General features: G+C 41.5%; 1 protein-coding gene across 2 annotated transcripts in view; it reads right to left on the bottom strand.

The window, feature by feature from the left end:
- Nucleotides 1-20,103, bottom strand: part of Aig1 (androgen induced 1) — a 259,955-nt gene that overhangs the window by 31,047 nt on the left and 208,805 nt on the right. For both annotated transcript variants that reach the window (XM_055627715.1, XM_055627716.1), the window contains one exon: nt 13,602-13,717. In XM_055627715.1, coding sequence (XP_055483690.1) covers nt 13,602-13,717 — 116 coding nt within the window. The remainder of the gene's footprint in view (nt 1-13,601; nt 13,718-20,103) is intronic.

The raw sequence follows: 20,103 nt of genomic DNA, 5'->3' as shown, positions 1-20,103 counted from the left end.
ATGTTTTTCCAACCAGATGTCATAGGGCTAAGTCACTCACTAAGCTTGCAAAATGGTTTGTACCTGTAAATTTATGCATCATTTTAATTTATGGAAGATTTTTTCATGTTTTTCTCAGAGTTTCAGGGTGACTTACACATTTGCTTTTTCTACTGTCATGTGAAAATTTCACAGCCCAAGGATGCGTCATCATGCAAAGACAAATAAAAGTGATACCAACATGGAAATATCCCTCAAAAACTTCAAACTAGGAAAAAAAACTATTGGGAGGGGGAAGTTTTAAGTAGAAGGACTAACATGATAAAATTCAAAATTTAAAAAACAAACTTTCTTGCCAAGAAGCGGAAAATGGAGTGGAGGCTGTAAAAGGTTGCTAAGAAATTAGAGCAGCAGCAGGGAGATGGAAGAATAGGGCCTGTAGAGCAGGCCCCCCCAAACTAAACCAAACAGTGGTATAGGGAGGAGTACCAACCACCTGAGAACCCATTCAAGGAAGAATATTGTGACAGGTTGAAAAGAAGGGAAAGAAATGATTGAGAGGCTGAGAAATGATTGAAAATGAGAGATGGTTTAGTTGTACACTGTTGGCTGAGCAAGCATGGGGACTCGAATTTAACCTCTAGAACTTAATTAAAAATATCAAGGATGGAGATACCTCCAGAAGATCTTTTAGTGTAGAGGATTGTTTTAGCAATTCTGGGTTTCTTATTATTCCATATGAAGTTGAGAATTTTTCTTTCCAGGTCTGTAAAGAATTGTGTTGGTAATTTGATGGGAATTGCATTGAATCTGTATATTGCTTTTGGTAAGATGGCCATTTTTACTATGTTAATTCTGCCAAGCCATGAGCATGGGAGATCTTTCCATCTTCTGATATCTTCTTTAATTCTTTCTTCAGAGACTTGAAATTGTTTTCATACAAGTCTTTGACTTGCTTGGTTAGGGTTACTCCAAGGTACTTTATGTCATTTGTGATGTTGTTTCCCTAATTTCTCTCTCAGCCCTTTTGTCTTTTGTATACAGGAGGGCTACTGATTTTTTTTTAGTTAATTTTGTATCTGGCCACTTAAGAGCAACAGTTAAGTCATAAAAACTGCATGGTACTGGCATAGAAACAGAATGGTGGAACAATGGAACCGAACAGAGGATCCAAAAATAAACCCACACACTTATGGACACCTGATCTTTGACAAAGATGCCAAAACCATACAATGGAGAAAAGATAGCATCTTCAACAGATGGTGCTGGTCTAACTGGATGTCTACATGTAGAAAAATACAAACAGATCCATATTTATCACCATGCACAAAACTGAAGTCCAAGTGGATCAAAGACCTCAACATAAAACCAGACACATTAAATCTGTTAGAAAAAAAGTGGGGAATACCCTTGAACTCATTGGCACAGGAGAAAACTTCCTGAACAGAACACCAACAGCACAGGCTCTAAGAGCAACAATCAATAAATGGGACCTCATGAAGCTGAAAAGCTTCTGTAAAGCAAAGGACACCATCATCAAAACAAAATGACTGCCTACAGATTGGGAAAGAATCTTCACCAACCCTTTATCTGACAGAGGGCTAATATCCACTATATATAAAGAACTAAAGAAGCTGAAAAACAGCAAACCAAGTAATCCAATTAAAAAATGGGGAACAGAGCTAAACAGAGAATTCTCTGTAGAGGAATATAGAATGGCAGAGAAACACTTTAAGAAATGTTCAACCTCGTTAGCCATTAGGGAAATGCAAATCAAAACGACCCTGAGATTTCACCTTACACCCATCAGAATGGCCAAGATGAAAAACTCAAGTGACAACACATGCTGGAGAGGTTGTGGTGAAAGGGGAACCCTTCTCCATTGCTGGTGGAAATGTATACTTGTATAACCACTCTGGAAATCAATCTGGCACTCTCTCAGACAACTAGGAATAGCGCTTCCTCAAGATCCAGCCATACCACTCCTAGGCATATATCCAAAAGGGGCTCAAGCACACAATAAAGACGTTTGCTCAACCATTTTTGTAGCAGCTTTATTTGTAATAGCCAGAACCTGGAAACAACCCAGATTCCCTCAATTGAAGAATGGATGCAGAAAGTGTGGTACATCTACACAATGAAATAGTACTCAGCAATGAAAAATAAGGAAATCATGAAATTTGCAGGTAAATGGTGGGACCTAGAAAGGATCATCCTGAGTGAGCTGTCCCAGAAGCAGAAAGACACACACAGTATATACTTACTCATATAGTCATATAACATAGGATAAACCTACTAAAAACTGTACATCTAAAGAATCTAATCAAGAGAGAGGACCCTGACTAAAATGCTCAATCCCCATCCTGAAAGGCAAAGAGGATGGACATCAGAAGAAGAAGAAAATAGGAAACAACCTAGGAACCTGCCACAGAGGGCCTCCAAAAGCCTCTGCACTGCATACAATGAAAGCAGATGCTGAGACTAATGGCCAACTGTTGGGCAGAGTGCATGGAATCTTATGTAAGAAGTGGGAAATAGTAAGAGCTGGAGAGGACAGGAACCCCACAAGGAGAACAACAGAACCAGAAAATTTGAACACAGGGGTCTTCCCAGAGACTCATACTCCAACCAAGGACTATTCATGGAGATAACCTAGAACCCCTGCACAGATGTAGCACATGACAGTTCAGTGTCTAAGGGGTTACATAGTTATGGGAAGAAGGACTGCATCCGACACAATCTGATAGGCCTGCTCTTTGATCACCTCCCCCTGAGGGGGGAGCAGCCTTACCAGGCCACAGAAGATGACAATGCAGCCAGTCCTGATGTGATCTGATAGACTAAGATCAGAAGGAAGGAGAAGAGGACCCCCCCATCAGTGGACTTGGGGAGGGGCATATGTGAACAAGGGGGAGGGAGAGTGGGATTGGGAGGGGAGGAGGGAGGGGCTTATGGGGGTATACAAAGTAAATAAAGTGTAATTAATAAAAAAATAAGAAGAAAAAATATCAGTGGACTTAGAAAGGGGCAGGGAGGAGATGAGGGAGGGTGAATGGGATTGGGAGGGAATGAGGGAGAGGGCTACAGCTGGGATACAAAGTAAATAAACTGTAATTAATATAAAAACTAAAACTTTAATAAAATAATATCTGGGTCTGGGGATAAGGACCTACGATCCCAGAGCTAAGGAGGAGGGCAGACAGGTGGACCCCTGGCCTTTTCTGGCCAGCCAAACCAGCTGAATCCAAGGGAGAGACCTTCTCTCAAAAACAGAGGTGGAGACTGAAGAAATCTAAAGTTAGCGTCTAGCCTACACTTGTACATGAACCAATACACACATACACTGTCCAAAAGTGACCTCCTCTTTTTTACTTCTAGGCCATCTTCTTTCCTCATCAGGTCCTTCTAAGTCTAATCCTTCCTCATCCGCAATGGAGCACCTTATATGTTACTTCCGTGGGGAAGCTTTTCCTAACCCCTATCTAGGTCAGGGAACCTGTGGACTCTCAGAGCTGTGCCTATTTCTCCTTATGAATGGTATGGTAGTTGCTTTTTATTTTCCTGTATCCTTTAAAAGACTACCATCTTTGTGGTCTGAGCTAAAGCTTCTACAATCCGCTTACCTCCCCCTTCTAGCACACTGTCTGGTATCTGGTAAGCACTCAATAGACACCTGTTTGAGAAAGAGCTAATGGACTTCGTTTTATATCAATATTAATATCTATATATCTAGATATTCCAGATTGGGAGAATTAAAATACCATGATAATGATATCTAAGACAGTTGCCTCTCTCCCTCCACCAATTACTAGGGAAGACAATCTTTGACTGTATGGTGTTCAAGTTTTTAACGGTGATTTGAGAACAAGTTTTGCTTGTTATATTCATTCATCTCCACTTTGCATTTCATTGTCTCTTGACACCTTAGGCCTGGTACAGCTATCTGGTCTTTTAAATTTGTAACTTTATTTTTAATTAGTTTTTATTTTGTGCCCCAAACACTGCTTAGTGCTACAAGACAGCAATAACCTGAAGGTTATTGATGGTCATGGAAGCCATGCAATAGCAGTGGGCCTGCGCCGGCAGGGAGCCCATGTGAAAGCTTGCACAGAAACACTAGAGGACATGTTCTGAGACTTCCGGTGCTCTCATGGTCTCAGAAGCAGCTCACCACAGGGAAGCCGGAGGCTGTTAGTAGTAAAACCTTCTACTTGACATGTGTCCAGGGCTTCAGCTGGAGCACCTCCCACAGAGCTGTCCCTGCGGCACAGTGTGGTTGGTCCCCGGGTTCTTTCTTTCTTTCTTTTTTGAAGTTCAGGAGCTTCTGTTGGCAATTTAAGTAAATTGGGAAGAAGGAAAAAGAGCCAAAAAAGCTGAAATTCAATCTTAGAGAATGGGTAGCAGGGCTATTGTAGACACTGTATGGGGTTTTTGCTGGGCAAAGTATATGACAGTACACACACACACACACACACACACACACACACACACACACACATTCACTTTCCATACTGTTCTTTCATGTAAAATGCACATACATCATAATTTCACTTCTTAGGCTAATGTAAGAATATTTTCTATACCATTGTGACTGTTGTCATGTCTAAAGATTATTAACACTTAGAAGCTGTAGATAAGGTGGCTCCCTGTCTTCTTTAGGACTTCAGGTACAGCCTTGAAGGGGATTTTGAGAACAAGTATTGAAATAAAAATCCAAATTTCATGACTCTAGCTAGTTTTAAAATTCTCTGATGGAAATAAATAAGAGATTATAATGCCCCACAGAGAAGCTCAGCCAAATTAGGTGCATGAGAGAAGTTCCCCTGAAAACAAGACACCAAGGCTGGGGCTGATAGATGAGCAGGGTGTGTAGTCACAATGGTGGGAACCCTAGTCTGGGAGAAGAGAACTGGGTGGAAGTATGGAGAAAGAGAAAGCGTCCAAGCTGAGGCTCTCACTGTGCTTGGCAGAGTGGCTGTATGTAGGCAGTACACTGTGGCTCTGGATGACCAAACAAAAGGGAAAGATGAGGGGGAGGAGAAGCAGGAGGAAACGGAAAGGAGGAGGAGGAAGAGAATGAGGAAGAAGAGAAGGAGGAGAAAGAGCAGAAGAAGGCCACAGAGTAAGCAGGTCCAGCTGACGAAGGGTAGTCTAAAGTCTCAAGGAACTGGACTTGATCCATAGAGGCAAAGAGAAACCCACACACTTGGCATTTTTAAAGAGCGGGTGTGGACAGACAGGGGAATGAGAGGGGTGATAGTTTTATGAGATTGTTCAGGAGACATCTCTGGAGCTTGCATCATAGTATTAATCATGGAGGCAGAGCAAAGCATGGAGGTTCTGAAGATGCCTCAGAAGAACAAGTATGAGGAACTGGTGGCCTGTGGTTGACACCAGAGAGAGGACTTCAGGATGTACAATGTGTCTCTGGCATGAATGCTGCATGGTAATGATGCTAAGGTGTGTGTGTGTATGTGTGTGTGTGTAAGTTTGTGGAAGGGATAGGGAATTTAGGTATAGCCTGAGCTGGTTTCGCAATTGCTCAATAAGTAGATATGGTATCAGTTTAGGAGAGTGTCTGATCTGAGAAGGAGACATTGCAATCGAAGAAGAGACATGCTCCCTTAGGAAGAATGGATGAGGAACAAGCACTGGGCTCTGAAGAACTCCAACATGGAGTTTTGTGTAGATGGGAAGAGCCAGTAAAGAAATGGAGAGGGACCATCAGCGTCCGTGTGGTGGGAGGCATGTGCAGGAGAACTGAAGTAGTCCTGAGTTGTGACTTCAATGAAACAGAAGCCATTGCTGACATCGGTGAAGGTTTTGCTAATGAAAACTTAAGCCACACTGGGGTGGGTTAATATTAACAATACATACTCTGGGCACATGCAGAGCTAAATGTTAACGTTATTATAGTGATCACAATAGTATCATGATGTGGTTGCTCTTAATCATCTAGTCCACAGATGAGGAGACTGAGACAGACATGACTGTCCCAAGTCATGTGTCAGAAGCACAGCTCAGGCTGTCATTCTCCCGAACGGTGCAGCGTCCTGTCTCATCAGCATGTGTATGAGAAGAAATACAGTGTAGGGAAGTCGTTAGAGCAGCTTAGCTGCAAGCAAGGCAATGGGCAATAGTTGGATACCCAGTTCCTACCAGAGCAATATCTGTAAGGCAAGAAGAGGGTAGAGATACTGCCAGGAAGCATCCAGGAGGGAGACTGATGCTACAGAGGAATGAGGTGGTAATCAATGGAAGATTATGGAGGAGCTGGGGTGGAGGCATGGCTGAGCTTGGGTTTGGGGGACTGACTACTGGGGAGGAGAAAATGAGTGTTAGACTGCAACTAGCTAGGTCCTTTTCTTTGTCCTGAAAAAAAAAAAAACGTGAAAGGCATAAGGAGAGTGAAGTGGAGGGGTGGGCAGAGATGCAAGCAGCATCACAGAACCAGCAGCAGCAACCCAGTGACTCCAAAATCCCAGGGTAAACCGCAGTGCTTGCAGTACGACTACGGGGAGGCTGAGTGCTAGGGAAGGCTCACATACAAAGTTACCTGGCAGGGTTAACAGTGATCCCTGTGATTTCTGATCTCCAGGGACTCCTAGCATGACTGAGAACCAGCCCTTCTGGGTGGGAGAGGATAAAACTCAATAACTACTCAGAATTGAGGTGGATATTATATTCAGACCTTATTTTATTTTATTTTATTTTATTTTATTTTATTTTATTTTTTTGTCCAGGTGCAGAGCCAAGAAACTCACCCAACCTATGCCCCAGTGATCACTCTGAGGGACCTGGGGCAAATTCTCAGCCATGAAGTCCTCAGTTGTCCACAGAGGCATCTTGCTAGAATACAAGAGAACAATGCTTTTCTAGCAAAGTGCTTGTGAAAAACGAGCAGATTGGAATAATGGGAAAGCAATGACATTCTCAACTCTCAGGAGAGAGCTGAGCTCTGGAAATAACTTAATACGTGAACCATAGGAACATTTCAGAAAAAACAAAAACAAAACAAAACAAAAAGCCAAAAACACTTTCAACATTCTTAACAGGCTGCCGAGAGACAATCACCATGAAGGAGGATCAAGACCCCTGAGGAGAACAGGGCACAGAATGAAAATAAAAAAGTTTGGGGAAGAGAAGGAGACTGCAGATATGCAGGGTTTTGTTTTGTTTATTTTTTATCAAGAGAATGAAAGACTTTCCTGAGGTCCCTATACATTCATTAGTCTTCACAACTCAGAGGCAGACGTTCATTCTCACTTTATAAGAGGCAAACACGAGGCGAAAAGAGGATCAGGAACTTTTTCCAAGATCTTAGGAAGAAGGGAGCTATACAGAGGATCCAAAATGTTTTTACACTCACCCCTAAGCTAAGTCTAACCTCTAAAGAATATAGAAATGTAGAAGGGCACTGGGCTCCTGCTCCTCAGTGACTCAGCACACAGAGAATGAAAAGACCAATGATGGCCACTGCTCGGAGCTCTGGTGATACTGTGGCCAACATATGCCAGTTTCTTTGTTTACTGCATGTGTGCATTGTATATGTGTGTGGTGCACGAGTGTGTGTATGTGGGCATGTATGCACACTCACATGTACATGTGAAGGCTAGAGCAGTTTGTCTGCTGTCTTCTATCGATTTCTACCTTATTTCCTTGAGATAAGGTCTCCCACTGAACCAGAAGCTCTTCATTTTGGAGAGGCTGGCTGGCCAGCAAGCTCTCAGGATCTGCCTGGTTCTGCCTCTCAATACTGGGGTTAGAGACATCTCAGGCCTATGCATAGCATTTCACATGTGTGGAACTCCAGTCCTCACAGTTACAAAGCAAGCCCCCTTTCTTACCCACTGAGTCTTTTTCCCAGACTGCCATTTCTCTGGTCTCACGGAAACTGCCTAACTTCATCTCTCTTTCCTGATGGGGCACTGAGGACCACAGGGAGGCATGGCTGGTTCCTTTGACCTCTGACTATGACAGAACACCATTTCCAAGAGTTGTAGACTTCTCTGCTACACAGGTTCCCATGCAGCTTACTCATCCTCAGAACACAAATGGAAAACCAGCATGCTCTCCCACGGCCGCCCCTCCCCTCACTTGCCATGGCCCTCCCGGCTCAGATGTGAGACACAAGAAAAGCTCCCTAGATGGCACTCCAGCCTCAGCCCCAGCGTTTTCCAGAGATTCTCTCACACTTGCCTTTAGTGAGTGTGTGAAGGTGCTTCCTTCTCAGGAGGCTCCACAGAACTCAAACTCAGTTAGTAACCATACTTTCCCATCCCCAGCTAGGCTGGGAGCAGAGAGTTGGGGAGATGGTCATGGTGAAGCCTGGGGCAGCTTTGATAGTGGGGAGAGAAGCACAGTCCTTGGCTACCCTATCTACTAGCCCAGGAGAGCTATCTCACTTTCAGCCTGGGCCCAGTACTGCAGTACCAGAAAATCAGAGAAAAAAAAAATCTCAAGTACTATGAAAAACATAAACGTCAACATGAAAGGCTGTTATGGTGGAATAAAAGGTTCAGGTCAAGCAGGGAACAATGCATAGCTACATCTGGTTCTTTGACCAGAACAACTACCAGTTGTTCATTTTTGTTTAACTGGTGAAGAAGCATCCCCTTGAATGGAACTTTAATGTGATTTAATATACTCACTCATATAAACATACAACATAGAATAAACCCACTAAAATCTGTACATCTAAACAAACTAAGCAAAAGAGAGGACCCTAACTAAAATGTTCAATCCCCATCCTGAAAGGCAAAGAGGATGGACATCAGAAGAAAAAGAAAATAGGAAACAACCTCGGAACCTGCTACAGAGGGCCTCTGAAAGCCAGAAGAAAACAGGAAACAACCTTGAAACCTACCACAGGGGGCCTCTGAAAGCTTCTGCAGTATAGACTGTCAAAGCAGATGCTGAGCCTGATGGCCAACTGATGGGCAGAGTGAATGGAATTTTATGTAAGAAGTGGGAAATAGTAAGAGCTGGAGGGGACAGGAACTCCACAAGGAGAGCAACAGAACAAGATAATTTGAACATAGGGAACTTCCCAGAAAATCATACTCCAACCAAGGACTATTCGTGGAGATGACCTGGAACCCCTGCACAGGTGTAGCCCATGGCAGTTCAGTGTCCAAGTGGTTTACATAGTAATGGGAAGAGGGACTGCCTCTGACATAATCTGATTGGCCTGCTCGTTGATCACTTCCCCCTGAGGGGGGAGCAGCCTTACCAGGCCACAGTAGAGGACAATGCAGCCACTTTTGATGAGAACTGATAGACTAAGATCAGAAAGAAGAGGAGAACCTCCCCTATCAGTGGACTTGGGGAGGGGCATGCATGCAGAAAGGGGAGGGAGGGTGGGATCGGGAGGGGAGGAGGGAGGGGCTTATGGGGGGATACAAAATGAATAAAGTGTAATTAATAAAAAATTTAAAAAAATTCCATTTTCTTTCTGATTTTTTTCTCATGTCTAAGAATATCATGTCTTACAGTACACTTTAGTTTTCTTGTCAATTTTTTTCTGTATGTCTGAAGATAGTGCATGTAAAGAGAAATGTGTTTTCAGTAAGAGCTTGAGAAAATATAGAAAGGTGCCAATAAGAATCCGGGATTCTGTGGCTGAGGCGATTTTAGTGGGACATAGAATTCAGATCTGAGATTGGATGATAAAAGAGAATTCACACTGAATTCTGATTTAACTTTCTTTTTATGTTGGGAAGTTGTTTAATGAACACATTTGGGATAATGAGATTTGGAATATGGAATCTGTCTTAAACCATCAGGACTGTGAGATGATAAAAAGACTATTTTCATGTCCTTTAGAGTTGTTTTTTGATTTCTAAAGTGAAGACTGTGTGAATGAGGGAAATGAATCACAGAAAGGGAACGAATTTAAAATCCTAACTGAAATTCTCAAACCACCAGGAGGAACGCATTAGAAGCTTTTATTGCTGTTTGCAGGAGCTTCTGAGAACTGACTGCAGTGAACGGGAAAGTTTTTTACTGTGATGGAGGCCTTGCCCTCTGGGCCCTGCTCAGAAGCACCAGACACCCACAGGCCCTGTGGGTTCGTACCATTCTCTTCCGTAGTTTCAAAAAGGAAGGGGATTCTAAAAAGGTGAAGCACGGGATCTGGGTTGCACCCCAGGAAAGGGTCTTAATCCCTATACTTGACCACACTTTATGTTTTCTTCAAAACACACAGAAAAGCAAAAACACACACAATAAATTCATCCATAGAACTACGCTTCACACAGGAGGAGACAGCAAGGGCATACTTAATGGTGTGAACTCCAAACCAGGTGTGTGGGCTCACCCTATCATGTTCGTAATAGGTTAGTATTAGGAAAGCTATACATTCTCTGTGAGCTTTCATTCCTTCTCTGTGAAATTGGTAAGAAATACCTACCTTGTAGAGTTATCTGAAGGAAGTAAAAGGGCACTTGAAAAACATGTAGCATGCTGTTTGTCTCTAAGGTATAATAGCATGATCCATGATAATCAGTGGTCTGCTGCAGGCCAACAGCCCTCTTCTGTATGCTTAGCATCTCACTAAAGAATACAGACAAATGAAGAGGGGGTGATGGTAGAGGGGAGGTGTATGAGAAAAGAGGGAAGAGTTCCTCAGAAATGGACATGAGAATAATTGTCTCTCAAACATTTGAGCAAGTAAGAGAGAAATTCGGTAGCAGGCAGACATGCTTCTAAGGAATCTAGAGGATGCTGAGCTTGGAGAAGACCCAGATGGAGCTGAGGGATGCACAAGCTCAGAGGTGACAGTGAGTGAAAGTGTTGCTTCCTCTCACCTTCTCAACAACCCTATCTAAACCTAGGAGGAGAGCAGACAAAATGGAGAAAGGAGTCATAGGAGATTGGAAAGGTAGAGTCTAACAGGAGCAGCCAGACAGCCTGGCCAGCAGCCCTGAAGTACAGTCAACTCCCTGTCCTCAGCACTGTAGAGAAAACCCGTTTGTTTTATAATTAGCACAGGATAAGGGGAATGGTTTCTCCCATCTTGGCATGAGGTTCTGGAATGTTCAGTTACAACACTGGTATGCTATCAGAAGATTTCATTTCCTGAATCTTTCACTGGTGTGTCACTGGTATGTAGGGCCTCGAGACAGTCTGTAAGGGAGAAAAAGCCAGTACCTTTATGACAACAATTAAACCCTGGTATTTATATACTTTGACATGACTCGAAGGGCATTGTTTAGCTTTTGGCAGAGCTATGAATGCCTAGGGCAGAACACCAAAGAAAAAAGTCTACTTTGAAAGCTCTCTCAGAACAAATCTGAGGGAATTCGCTGGTTAATGCAAGTACATGTCTAAACAAGTATTGGTTTGCTGAGGGAGTCCACGGGGCTGGCAAGCTTCACTTGGCACAGAGAGCACGAGTAATGCTTCATTTTAACGAGGGATCTTGGGGGTCTATAATGAGGACTGTGTGGTATTTCCCATGTGTCTCTTTGGAACGCAGGCTGATTGCATACACTGAGGAAGAAAAGTCACTGGAAAGAACATGGTTCCTGAAACCTCCAGCTCTGCAAGATCATTTACTAGCACATGACTAAATTCTCAGAAATATATCACAGCTCCCAGAGAGAACGTCCCTGTATCTCACATGAGCCAACAAACTGCAGTGATGAGCTTTTTGGGGAAGAGTGCCGGCTTTTAAGGCCAATGGCAGCTCCAGAGAGCATCCCTGAATGACTGTGCATCTTTCATAGTTGCTTTAGTTGCTTCTTCTGAAGCGAAGAGCCTTTAAATATCAAGTTCATACTTAAAACACATATAAATTCATTTCCAAGATACAACATTATTTATTTACATTTCACTAGCAAGACAAATCTCTTGGACTTTTTCTATCAGAGAAAGTCAATATTTAAGATTCTGGGCAGGAAAAAAAAAAACAAAAAACAAAAAACAAAACAAAAAACCTCAAAAAACAGAAAGTAAGTGATTAGGAAAACAAACATCCCAAGTCCCCATGAATAATCTTTCACTAGCTGGTATGTCTGAAGCCAGAAAGGGTGAACTTTATTTCCTGCTTATTCCGAAACCTAGTCTCTGAATATCACTTATATCCAGCCACATATTAGGATTTCCTGTTCCTTTCTTCGCAGGTCTTGGATATTGCATTATTGTTTATGCAAAGTGTGCGAAGTCCTGTGCTGACTCCCCTCTTAGCGAACTTTAAGCTGGCTGAAGCAAAATGCTCCCTGGAGCCTGAGTCTCCCAAAGAGCTCAGGGCTTGAGCAGGATAAGAGTTAGAGGCTGAGATTCATAGCCAAACTTTGATCAGAGTGCAGGCAATTTTATGAAAGAAGGGGGATATAGAAAGACCTGCAGGGGACAGGAGCTCCACAAGGACAGAAATAAAAAATCTGGGCACAGGGATCTTTTCTGAGACTGATTCTCCAACCAAGGACCGTGCGTGGAGATAATCTAGAAGCCCTGCTCAGATGCAGCCCATGGCAGCTCAGTGTCCAAGTGAGTTCCCTAGTAAAGGGAACAGGGACTGTCTCTGACATGAACTCAGTGGCTGGCTCTTTGATCACCTCCCCCTGAGGGGGGTGCACCTTACCAGGCCACAGAGGAAGACAATGCAGCCAGTCCTGATGAGACCTGATAGACTAGGATCAGATGGAAGGGAAGGAGGACCTCCCCTACCATTGGACTGGGGGAGGGACGTGGGAGGAGAAGAAAAAGGGAGAGTGGGTTTGGGAGGGGCTATAGCTGGAATACAAAGTAAATAAAGTATAATTAATAAAAAATAAATTAAAAAAGTGTTAGTTGTGCAGTGTTTGAAACAATGCTAGCCAGTGCTCCCGCCTGAAATAGGGGCCAGTGACCCACAACTGAGGACAAGAGAGTTCCAAGAAGCAGAAATGCTCACAGGAGGAATCACCTTGCTCTGTTAATATATCAAAGGGGACTTGGAATTACACAGGGAAATGAAAAATTATCTATATTAAGATAAACAATTACATCAAAGTGTTGAAACATGATAAAGGGTGAGGTTAATAGGAAATAAACTTATTAGGCAAAAATTCTTATCAGACAAATTTGTCACCATGGTTGGGACATCAGAGTGCCCAAGAGATCACATGGAGATGTCTCATGCTGTATGTACCCCAATATTCAAAAACAAATCAGTTAAATACATCCTACTTAGGATAATAATTTTGAAGTAGGTTTTAAGCAGATCAATAAAAAAATGTACATTTTTCACTCACAGAGGTTCATTTGCTTTCACTTGTGTTTGTTGCAACCTCCACTCCCCCAACAAAAGCAACAACAAAAACAAAATCCCAGGCAAAAGAAAAAGCCTTTAAGCTATAAAACTAGTGTCCAAGAAAAATATTTAGTTTGAAAACAAGTTGAAAAACGTAGCCTTGGAAGGCGCCTGCTTACATGGGATTGTTCGACAAATTCCTGCTGTGTGGGGTTTGGCATATATTTCTAAAAATATAAGCATCTGGGGAAACAAGACAAAGCCCAGGTCTTGGACTAAATGAGGCGCGCAGTGTGAGTCTGTTAGTGATTATGTCCATAATGCAGATGTGCCCAAAGTTAGCAGAATCTAATACAGTATGAGTGTCAGCAGGCTTGGTCCTTACCATAATATATAGCCCATGGAGAAGGTGCATATGGCGGCGAGCCCGCTGCTCCTGCTGGGATATTGATGGTGGGATGTCCTCATCTCGATTAAGATAAAGGGCAAAACCGTCGTGTGCTGGAAAAGAACAGGGAAGACTAGATTCTTATCATTGCCTCTTTACAGTCGTTTCTCGCCAACAGGAGAATGAACAGTATAAATTCCCAGGAAAGACCCACAACAGATAGCACTGCATGGCTCTCCTGTAAGAGAATGGATGTAAAAACATGTAATGTAGCATTTGCTCCATTAGTGAGTTTTTTTTCTCTATCCCTAAAGTTTTGGGAATTTTATTTTATTTGTTACTTACAATAGAAACTTTTTATAACATAAAAGGACAGAAAGAAAAACAAAAGGACGACCAAAGAAAAGACAGATGCAAAGAGACAGTTAAGCACATTTTTATGCTTAGCTCACTCTGCTTTATATGGTCCAGGGGCTCTAGGGAATGGTCCTGCTAACAGTGGAGGTGGGTCTTCTCTCATCGATTAATATAATCAAGATAACCCCGTTCAGGCCAGAATGAAGACCCATCTCCAGGAGATTCTAGATCCTGTCAAGGTGACAATGAACAGTAGAAATCACAGTGTATGTGCTATTCTTTTTCCATTCTATGCATACATAGTTAAGATCATGCTGTGACTATATTTTATTTTAGGCTTATCACAGCACTGCAGTTTAAGAATAGTTTAAAATTTAAGTATTGTATTAAAGTTTTAATATATTTTAAATATTTGAAATTTTAATATTAAACATAATATTTAAAATACATAAACTTTGTATTTATATATGTTTCATATATTATGAAAATAGCATAACTTTTTTCCTTTTATTGAAAATAGATTTTTTTCCCCATATAATATATCCGGACTACAGTTTCCTTTCCTCTGCTTCTCCCAGTTCTTCTTCATCTCCCACCCCACCTGGATCCACACTGTTTCTGTCCCTTGTTAAAAAACAAATAGGCATCTAAGGGATAATAATAAAATATAACAAGATAAAACAGAACAAAAAAAATTGGCATAGGACAAAACAAAAAACAGAAGGAAAAGAACCAAGAAAAAGCACAAGAAACAGATATAGGTGCAGAGAGATACCCATTCACACACTCAGAAATCCCATTTAAATGCAAAACTGGAAGTCCATACGATATGAGCAAAACCTGCAAGGTCATTAATTAATTAGTTAATTCATCAATCAATTAATTAAAAAACAACAGAAGCCCTGACATCATCTGTCTATAATTTTAAATAAAAATGTTTTCCTGTGGCCTTTTCAAACATCCTGTTATTTATCTTTCTTCCCTGCTTACCCTTCCTCCCCTACATTCAGTCATGTCCCCTCTGATTTTTTCCCCTTTTCTGCCTTCAAACACTGTGTTCTATTATTAGCCTCCCTGGAGTTCCTTCTCCAACCCTCTTCTCCCCATGTTCCCTTTCTACTTTCCTGGCTTCTGTGGTTAGCTCCGGTTCCATATTCCAATCTACAGATCTGGAGGTAGTATCCACAAATCAGAGGGACCACATAGTGTTTGTCTTTCTGCCTCTGTGTCACTTCTTTCAGTATAGAATTTCCTAGTTCTATCCATTTTTCTGCAAGTTTGATGATTATATATTTTTTTGCATCTGAAAATAATTCTATTGTGTATCTGTGCTACGTTTTCATTATCCCTCTGTAGGCAGAGATCCAGGCTGCTTCTATTTCCTGCGCATTGTGAACACGGCGGCAATAAACACAGTCAAACACTTATCTCTGTAGTAGGATTTTGAGTTCTTCAGGTATATGCCAAGGCGTGGTATAATTCTGTCATATGATATGCGTGTTTTTAGTTTTTTGAGAATTCTCCATATGGATTTTTATAGTGGCTGTACTAGTTTGTATTCCCACCAAGAGTGGACAAGGGTTCCTTTTCTCACATCTTTCCAGAACTTACTGCCAGTTGTCTTCTTGATCTTAGCCATTCTGACTGGGGTCAGATAAAATCTCAAAGTAGTTTGAATTTCACTGCCTTCCTTGCTAAGTATGCTAAACATTTTCCAAGATATTTTTAAAATCATTTTATAAAATTCCATGTGTTTCACGATAAAAAGTCCTAGAAAGAATAGGGCTGGAGAGAGCGCACCTCAGCATAAAGGCTATATGTAATAAGTATTCACATCATTCCTAAGCGGGGAACAACTTGAAGCTATCTTATTAAAATCAGGAAAGAGACAGGGCTGTCCACTGCTCCTGCTCCTTAGAACATACTGCTTGAAGGCTCACCTAGAGCAGTTAGGTACAAGAAGGAATTAAAAGGATCCAAATAGAAAAAGAATTCAAATTAGCCCTATTTGCATGGCACATTCCTTAAAATTCTACAAGAAAAATTTGAGAAATAACTATCACTGTCATCAAAGTGGTAGTATACAAAATCCACTTACAAAACCCAGCCATTCTATATACCAATAATAAGCACACTGAGGAAAAGACCATGCAAACATTGTTCACAGTGCCCCAACACAATCTAGGAATAAACCTAACAGAGGTGGTAAAAGGCCCCTCAATGGAAACTTTACATCTCTGAAGAAGGAAACCAGGAAGATAATGGAGAATTTTTTTTAAATTTTTTATTAATTACACTTTATTCATTTTGTATCCCCCCATAAGCCCCTCCCTCCTCCCCTCCCGATCCCACTCTCCCTCCCCTTTCTGCATGCATGCCACTCCCCAAGTCCACTGATAGGGGAGGTTCTCCTCTCCTTTCTGATCTTAGTGTATCAGTTCTCATCAAAATTGGCTGCATTGTCCTCTACCATGGCCTGGTAAGGTTGCTCCCCCCTCAGGGGGAGGTGATCAAAGAGCAGGCCAATCAGATTATGTCAGAGGCAGTCCCTCTTCCCATTACTATTTTTAATATGCCATTTTAGAAGTTCTTTTTAGAATACCAGTTTTGGCTTACACTGCTTAAGATGTTCTCTTAATCAGTGAATGTTCTCAAATCTATACACCCAATTCCTGTTCTTGGGCAGTAAGTGGCAAAAGGGTATCATCTTTTTATTTCTTAGGCATATCATGATGACATCCTTTCTTCTGGGTGTTAGGTTGCTTCCTCAGAGTGAGCAGCAGCCAAACCTGCAAGGCTCCTGACACACCACCTTAAGTCATGTGTGCAGCGGCGTCATAAGAGAAAATGATGTTGAATTTGAGGCAGTTTGCACCTGCACTGTGGAGTTGTAGATAAGACATGTGAAAGGAGAATCTTTTTTTAAAAAATATATTTTTTGATGAGTAGCTAACCTTACAATGAAATATTTATTTTTTATTTTAATCACAGGTCATTCACTTGTATCCCAGCCGTATCCCCCTCACTCTTCCCCCCCTCCCTTCCTCACCTCCTCCCTGCCCCCTTCCGAGTCCACTGATAGAGGAGGTCCTCCTTCCCTTCCATCTGACCCTAGCTTATCAGGTGTCTTCAGGACTGGCTGCAATGTCCTTATCTGTGGCCTAGCAAGGGTGCTCCTCCTTCGGGGTGGGGGAAGGAAAGCTCAATGAGCCAGTCATTGAATTCATGTCAGAAATAATTCTTGTCCCCCTTACTAGGGAACCCATTTGGATACTGAGCTACCAAGGGCTATGTCTGAGCAGGGGTTATAGGTTATATCCACGCATGGTCCTTGGTTAGAGAAACAGTCTCATAGAAGACCCCTGTGCCCTGATATATTTGGACCTTGTGGGGCTCCTGTCCCCTCTAGGTTATACTAACTCTGCCTTCTTTCATATGATTCCCTGCACTCTGCCAAAGGATTGGTTATGAGTCTCAGCATCTGCTTTGATACACTGAGACGTAGAGTCTTTCAGAGGCCCTCTGTGGTAGGCTCCTATCCTCTTACTTGTTTTCTCCTACTTCCAATGTCCATCCCATTTATCTTTCTAGGTGAGTATTGTTCATCTTACCCCAGAACCTCTTTCTTGATTATCTTCTATAGGTGTACAGATTTTAGTATGTTTATCCTATCTTACAGGTCTAGTACCCACTTATAAATGAATATATACCATGTGTGTCTTTCTGCTCCTGGGATATCTCACTCAGGATGGTTTTTTTCTAGATCTCACCGTTTGCCTGCAAAATTCATGATTTCCTTGTTTTTAATTGCTGAGTAGTATTCCATTGTGTAAAAGTACCACAATTTCTGTATCCATTCCTGTGAAAGGAGAGTCTTAAGGAGCCAAATGGAACATTCCTTTCTTCTGTCTGATCCCTACTGTATATACCAGGCGCGGTGAGTTAGAGCAGAACTGGAACTGCCCCTCCTTCACTCAGAAGGCTAGAAGTGTGAAAGCCAAGTTCCTGGATCAAATCCAAAGATCAAATGCTCTTGGTATGGAACTCTAATAGTAAGGTCTTAGGGAAAATTGCATGCTCTCCACATACCCACATCCTTCACCCATGAAGCCATTTTTGAGAACACAAATGTTGCAGAACTGACAGTGGAGTATGTTTCAGTTCTATTTAGCACCTTTTGAACAGCCACTGAAGAATCTTTGTCCTGGTCTTACTATATTGTTTGCATATTCAAAGAAAAGGCAGGAAATATAATGTTATGATTGTCAGATTCTAGCATTTTAGCAAGATGGAACCAGGTGGCAGGTAGGTGTTGGCAGATAAAAGGCATGTTGAGGATATCAAAGTAAGAATTTAGGGGAAAAATTGGCTCATATTCATGAAAAAAAAAAACCCAGAAAGATATAGTTTTGTAATAAGTATAAAAGTGCTGGGCATTCCTGGACTCAGCATTCTCTTCTAGCTCTCATCTTATCTAAGAGTTTTCGTTAGTAAGAGTGTGACATTCTATGAGTATAGGGTGAGTGGCTCCCCAGGAGTCCAGCTTCATATATCACCTTTACTGTTATTATTTTGAAATAGTACCGTTGTATCCGTGCTGAACTATGCATGAGGTGCTGCGTACTAATGCAAAGAGAATATATTTTGTTGGTTTTTCCTTATAATCTAGTTACCTTGGATGACACTGGCTGGGAATTTCACCAACAGTTTGAGCTATCAGCAGTAATATTGCAGTATAAAAATCAAAATGCATGTCTCATCAAATGTTACACAGAAAAATGTCTACAAATTACACTTTTCTTTTCAACACAATGTTGACCCTGAAGGCCTGGGTGGGTTATAAGTGACAGGGATATGATTTAGGCAGGTTATTTCAAAGAAATTTCAAAACTCTACTTCTTTAGTCATTGATCTAAACTGAGTAGAAAATGAGCCACTTTTCTATGAACTTAATGTAAACAATCAACCCAAATATGCTCAATTTCTCAGTTACTTTCTTGTCTCATGCATGCCTGCTGATGATCAGATATTATGCTTGACAAGGTGAGAGTGTGCTTTGCTGAAGCCAGACAGGAAGTGGTTTGAGAAACCACTGCATTGCTGGCATCCTCCGTATGAAAAGTGGCCAATGAGTTCTATCAGTGACATGACTACTGACAAAATGTCTTCCTGTGGCTAGCTTCACATGTGAAGGTGTGGCTAGTGGCAAATTCTAACCGAAATGTTTTTGTTTGTTTGTTCATTTTTAAAATTAACATAAGATTTCATCATTCATAATTTACAGTCTTCCACTTAAACATAGTCTTACTTATAAAGAGTATATACTGATAAAACACAGTGTCAATTATTTATCCCAAATATGAATGTTGCCTTATAGATAAAGTTTTGTGAACTAAAGACAATTGTAAGTTATGTATGTTCTTGCAATAGCTGAACTGGAATGTCAAATATGGAGCAGCAAAAACTCCAATGTCAATTTACTCCTAGGTAGCACTCCAAGGATTTGAGCACCAGGAGATCTTTTCAATTAGGAACAATGCTGCATGAGAATGGAGAGCTTGCATTTTGTTTGCTGGGGTATCTGTAGCTCTTAGAAAAGGCATTGGCATATAGGACATCTGATAAGTATTTGTTGTGATAGTTAATCTTTGAAGCCATGTTCTAAGAGGATACTATTAACTCCATTCCACAGATGAGACAATAAAAGGCTCAGGTTATATTTCAAAGATCATCCCAGAGATGCTGGGTCTAGATGTATGATTAAAGCAAGGCCATTTCAGCCCACCTCCAAATCTTTTTTTTTTTTTTTTTTTTTTCATTAGAATCACAAGTGTGTATGAACCAAGGGCCTTGTATATCCTAGGCAAATGCTTTATCACTGAGCTATATCCCTCTTTTTATACCTCCTTTTACTTTTCATTTCAATTTAACCTAGAATGGCCTCAAAGAAGCTTTGCAGTCTAAGCAGACCTTGAAATTTTAATTTTTCTGCCTCAGCAGTAGCAGGAAGTAGCAGGAATTATAGAACCGTGTCCTCAGGCCTATTCCAGAATTGTATTTTAGAAAGACATCTGAGTTGAATAATATGAGACTTACTAACTCTATGGCAGAGATTTTTGGGCATTGTCATCCAATAAGCCAT

This window comes from Psammomys obesus, unplaced genomic scaffold, assembly GCF_907164565.1.
Source record: "Psammomys obesus unplaced genomic scaffold, mPsaObe1.curated_primary_1811, whole genome shotgun sequence".
NCBI classification, from domain to species: domain Eukaryota; kingdom Metazoa; phylum Chordata; class Mammalia; order Rodentia; family Muridae; genus Psammomys; species Psammomys obesus.
The sequence above is the reverse complement of the archived record's forward strand: the minus strand, read 5'-3'. Positions and strand labels throughout refer to the sequence as shown.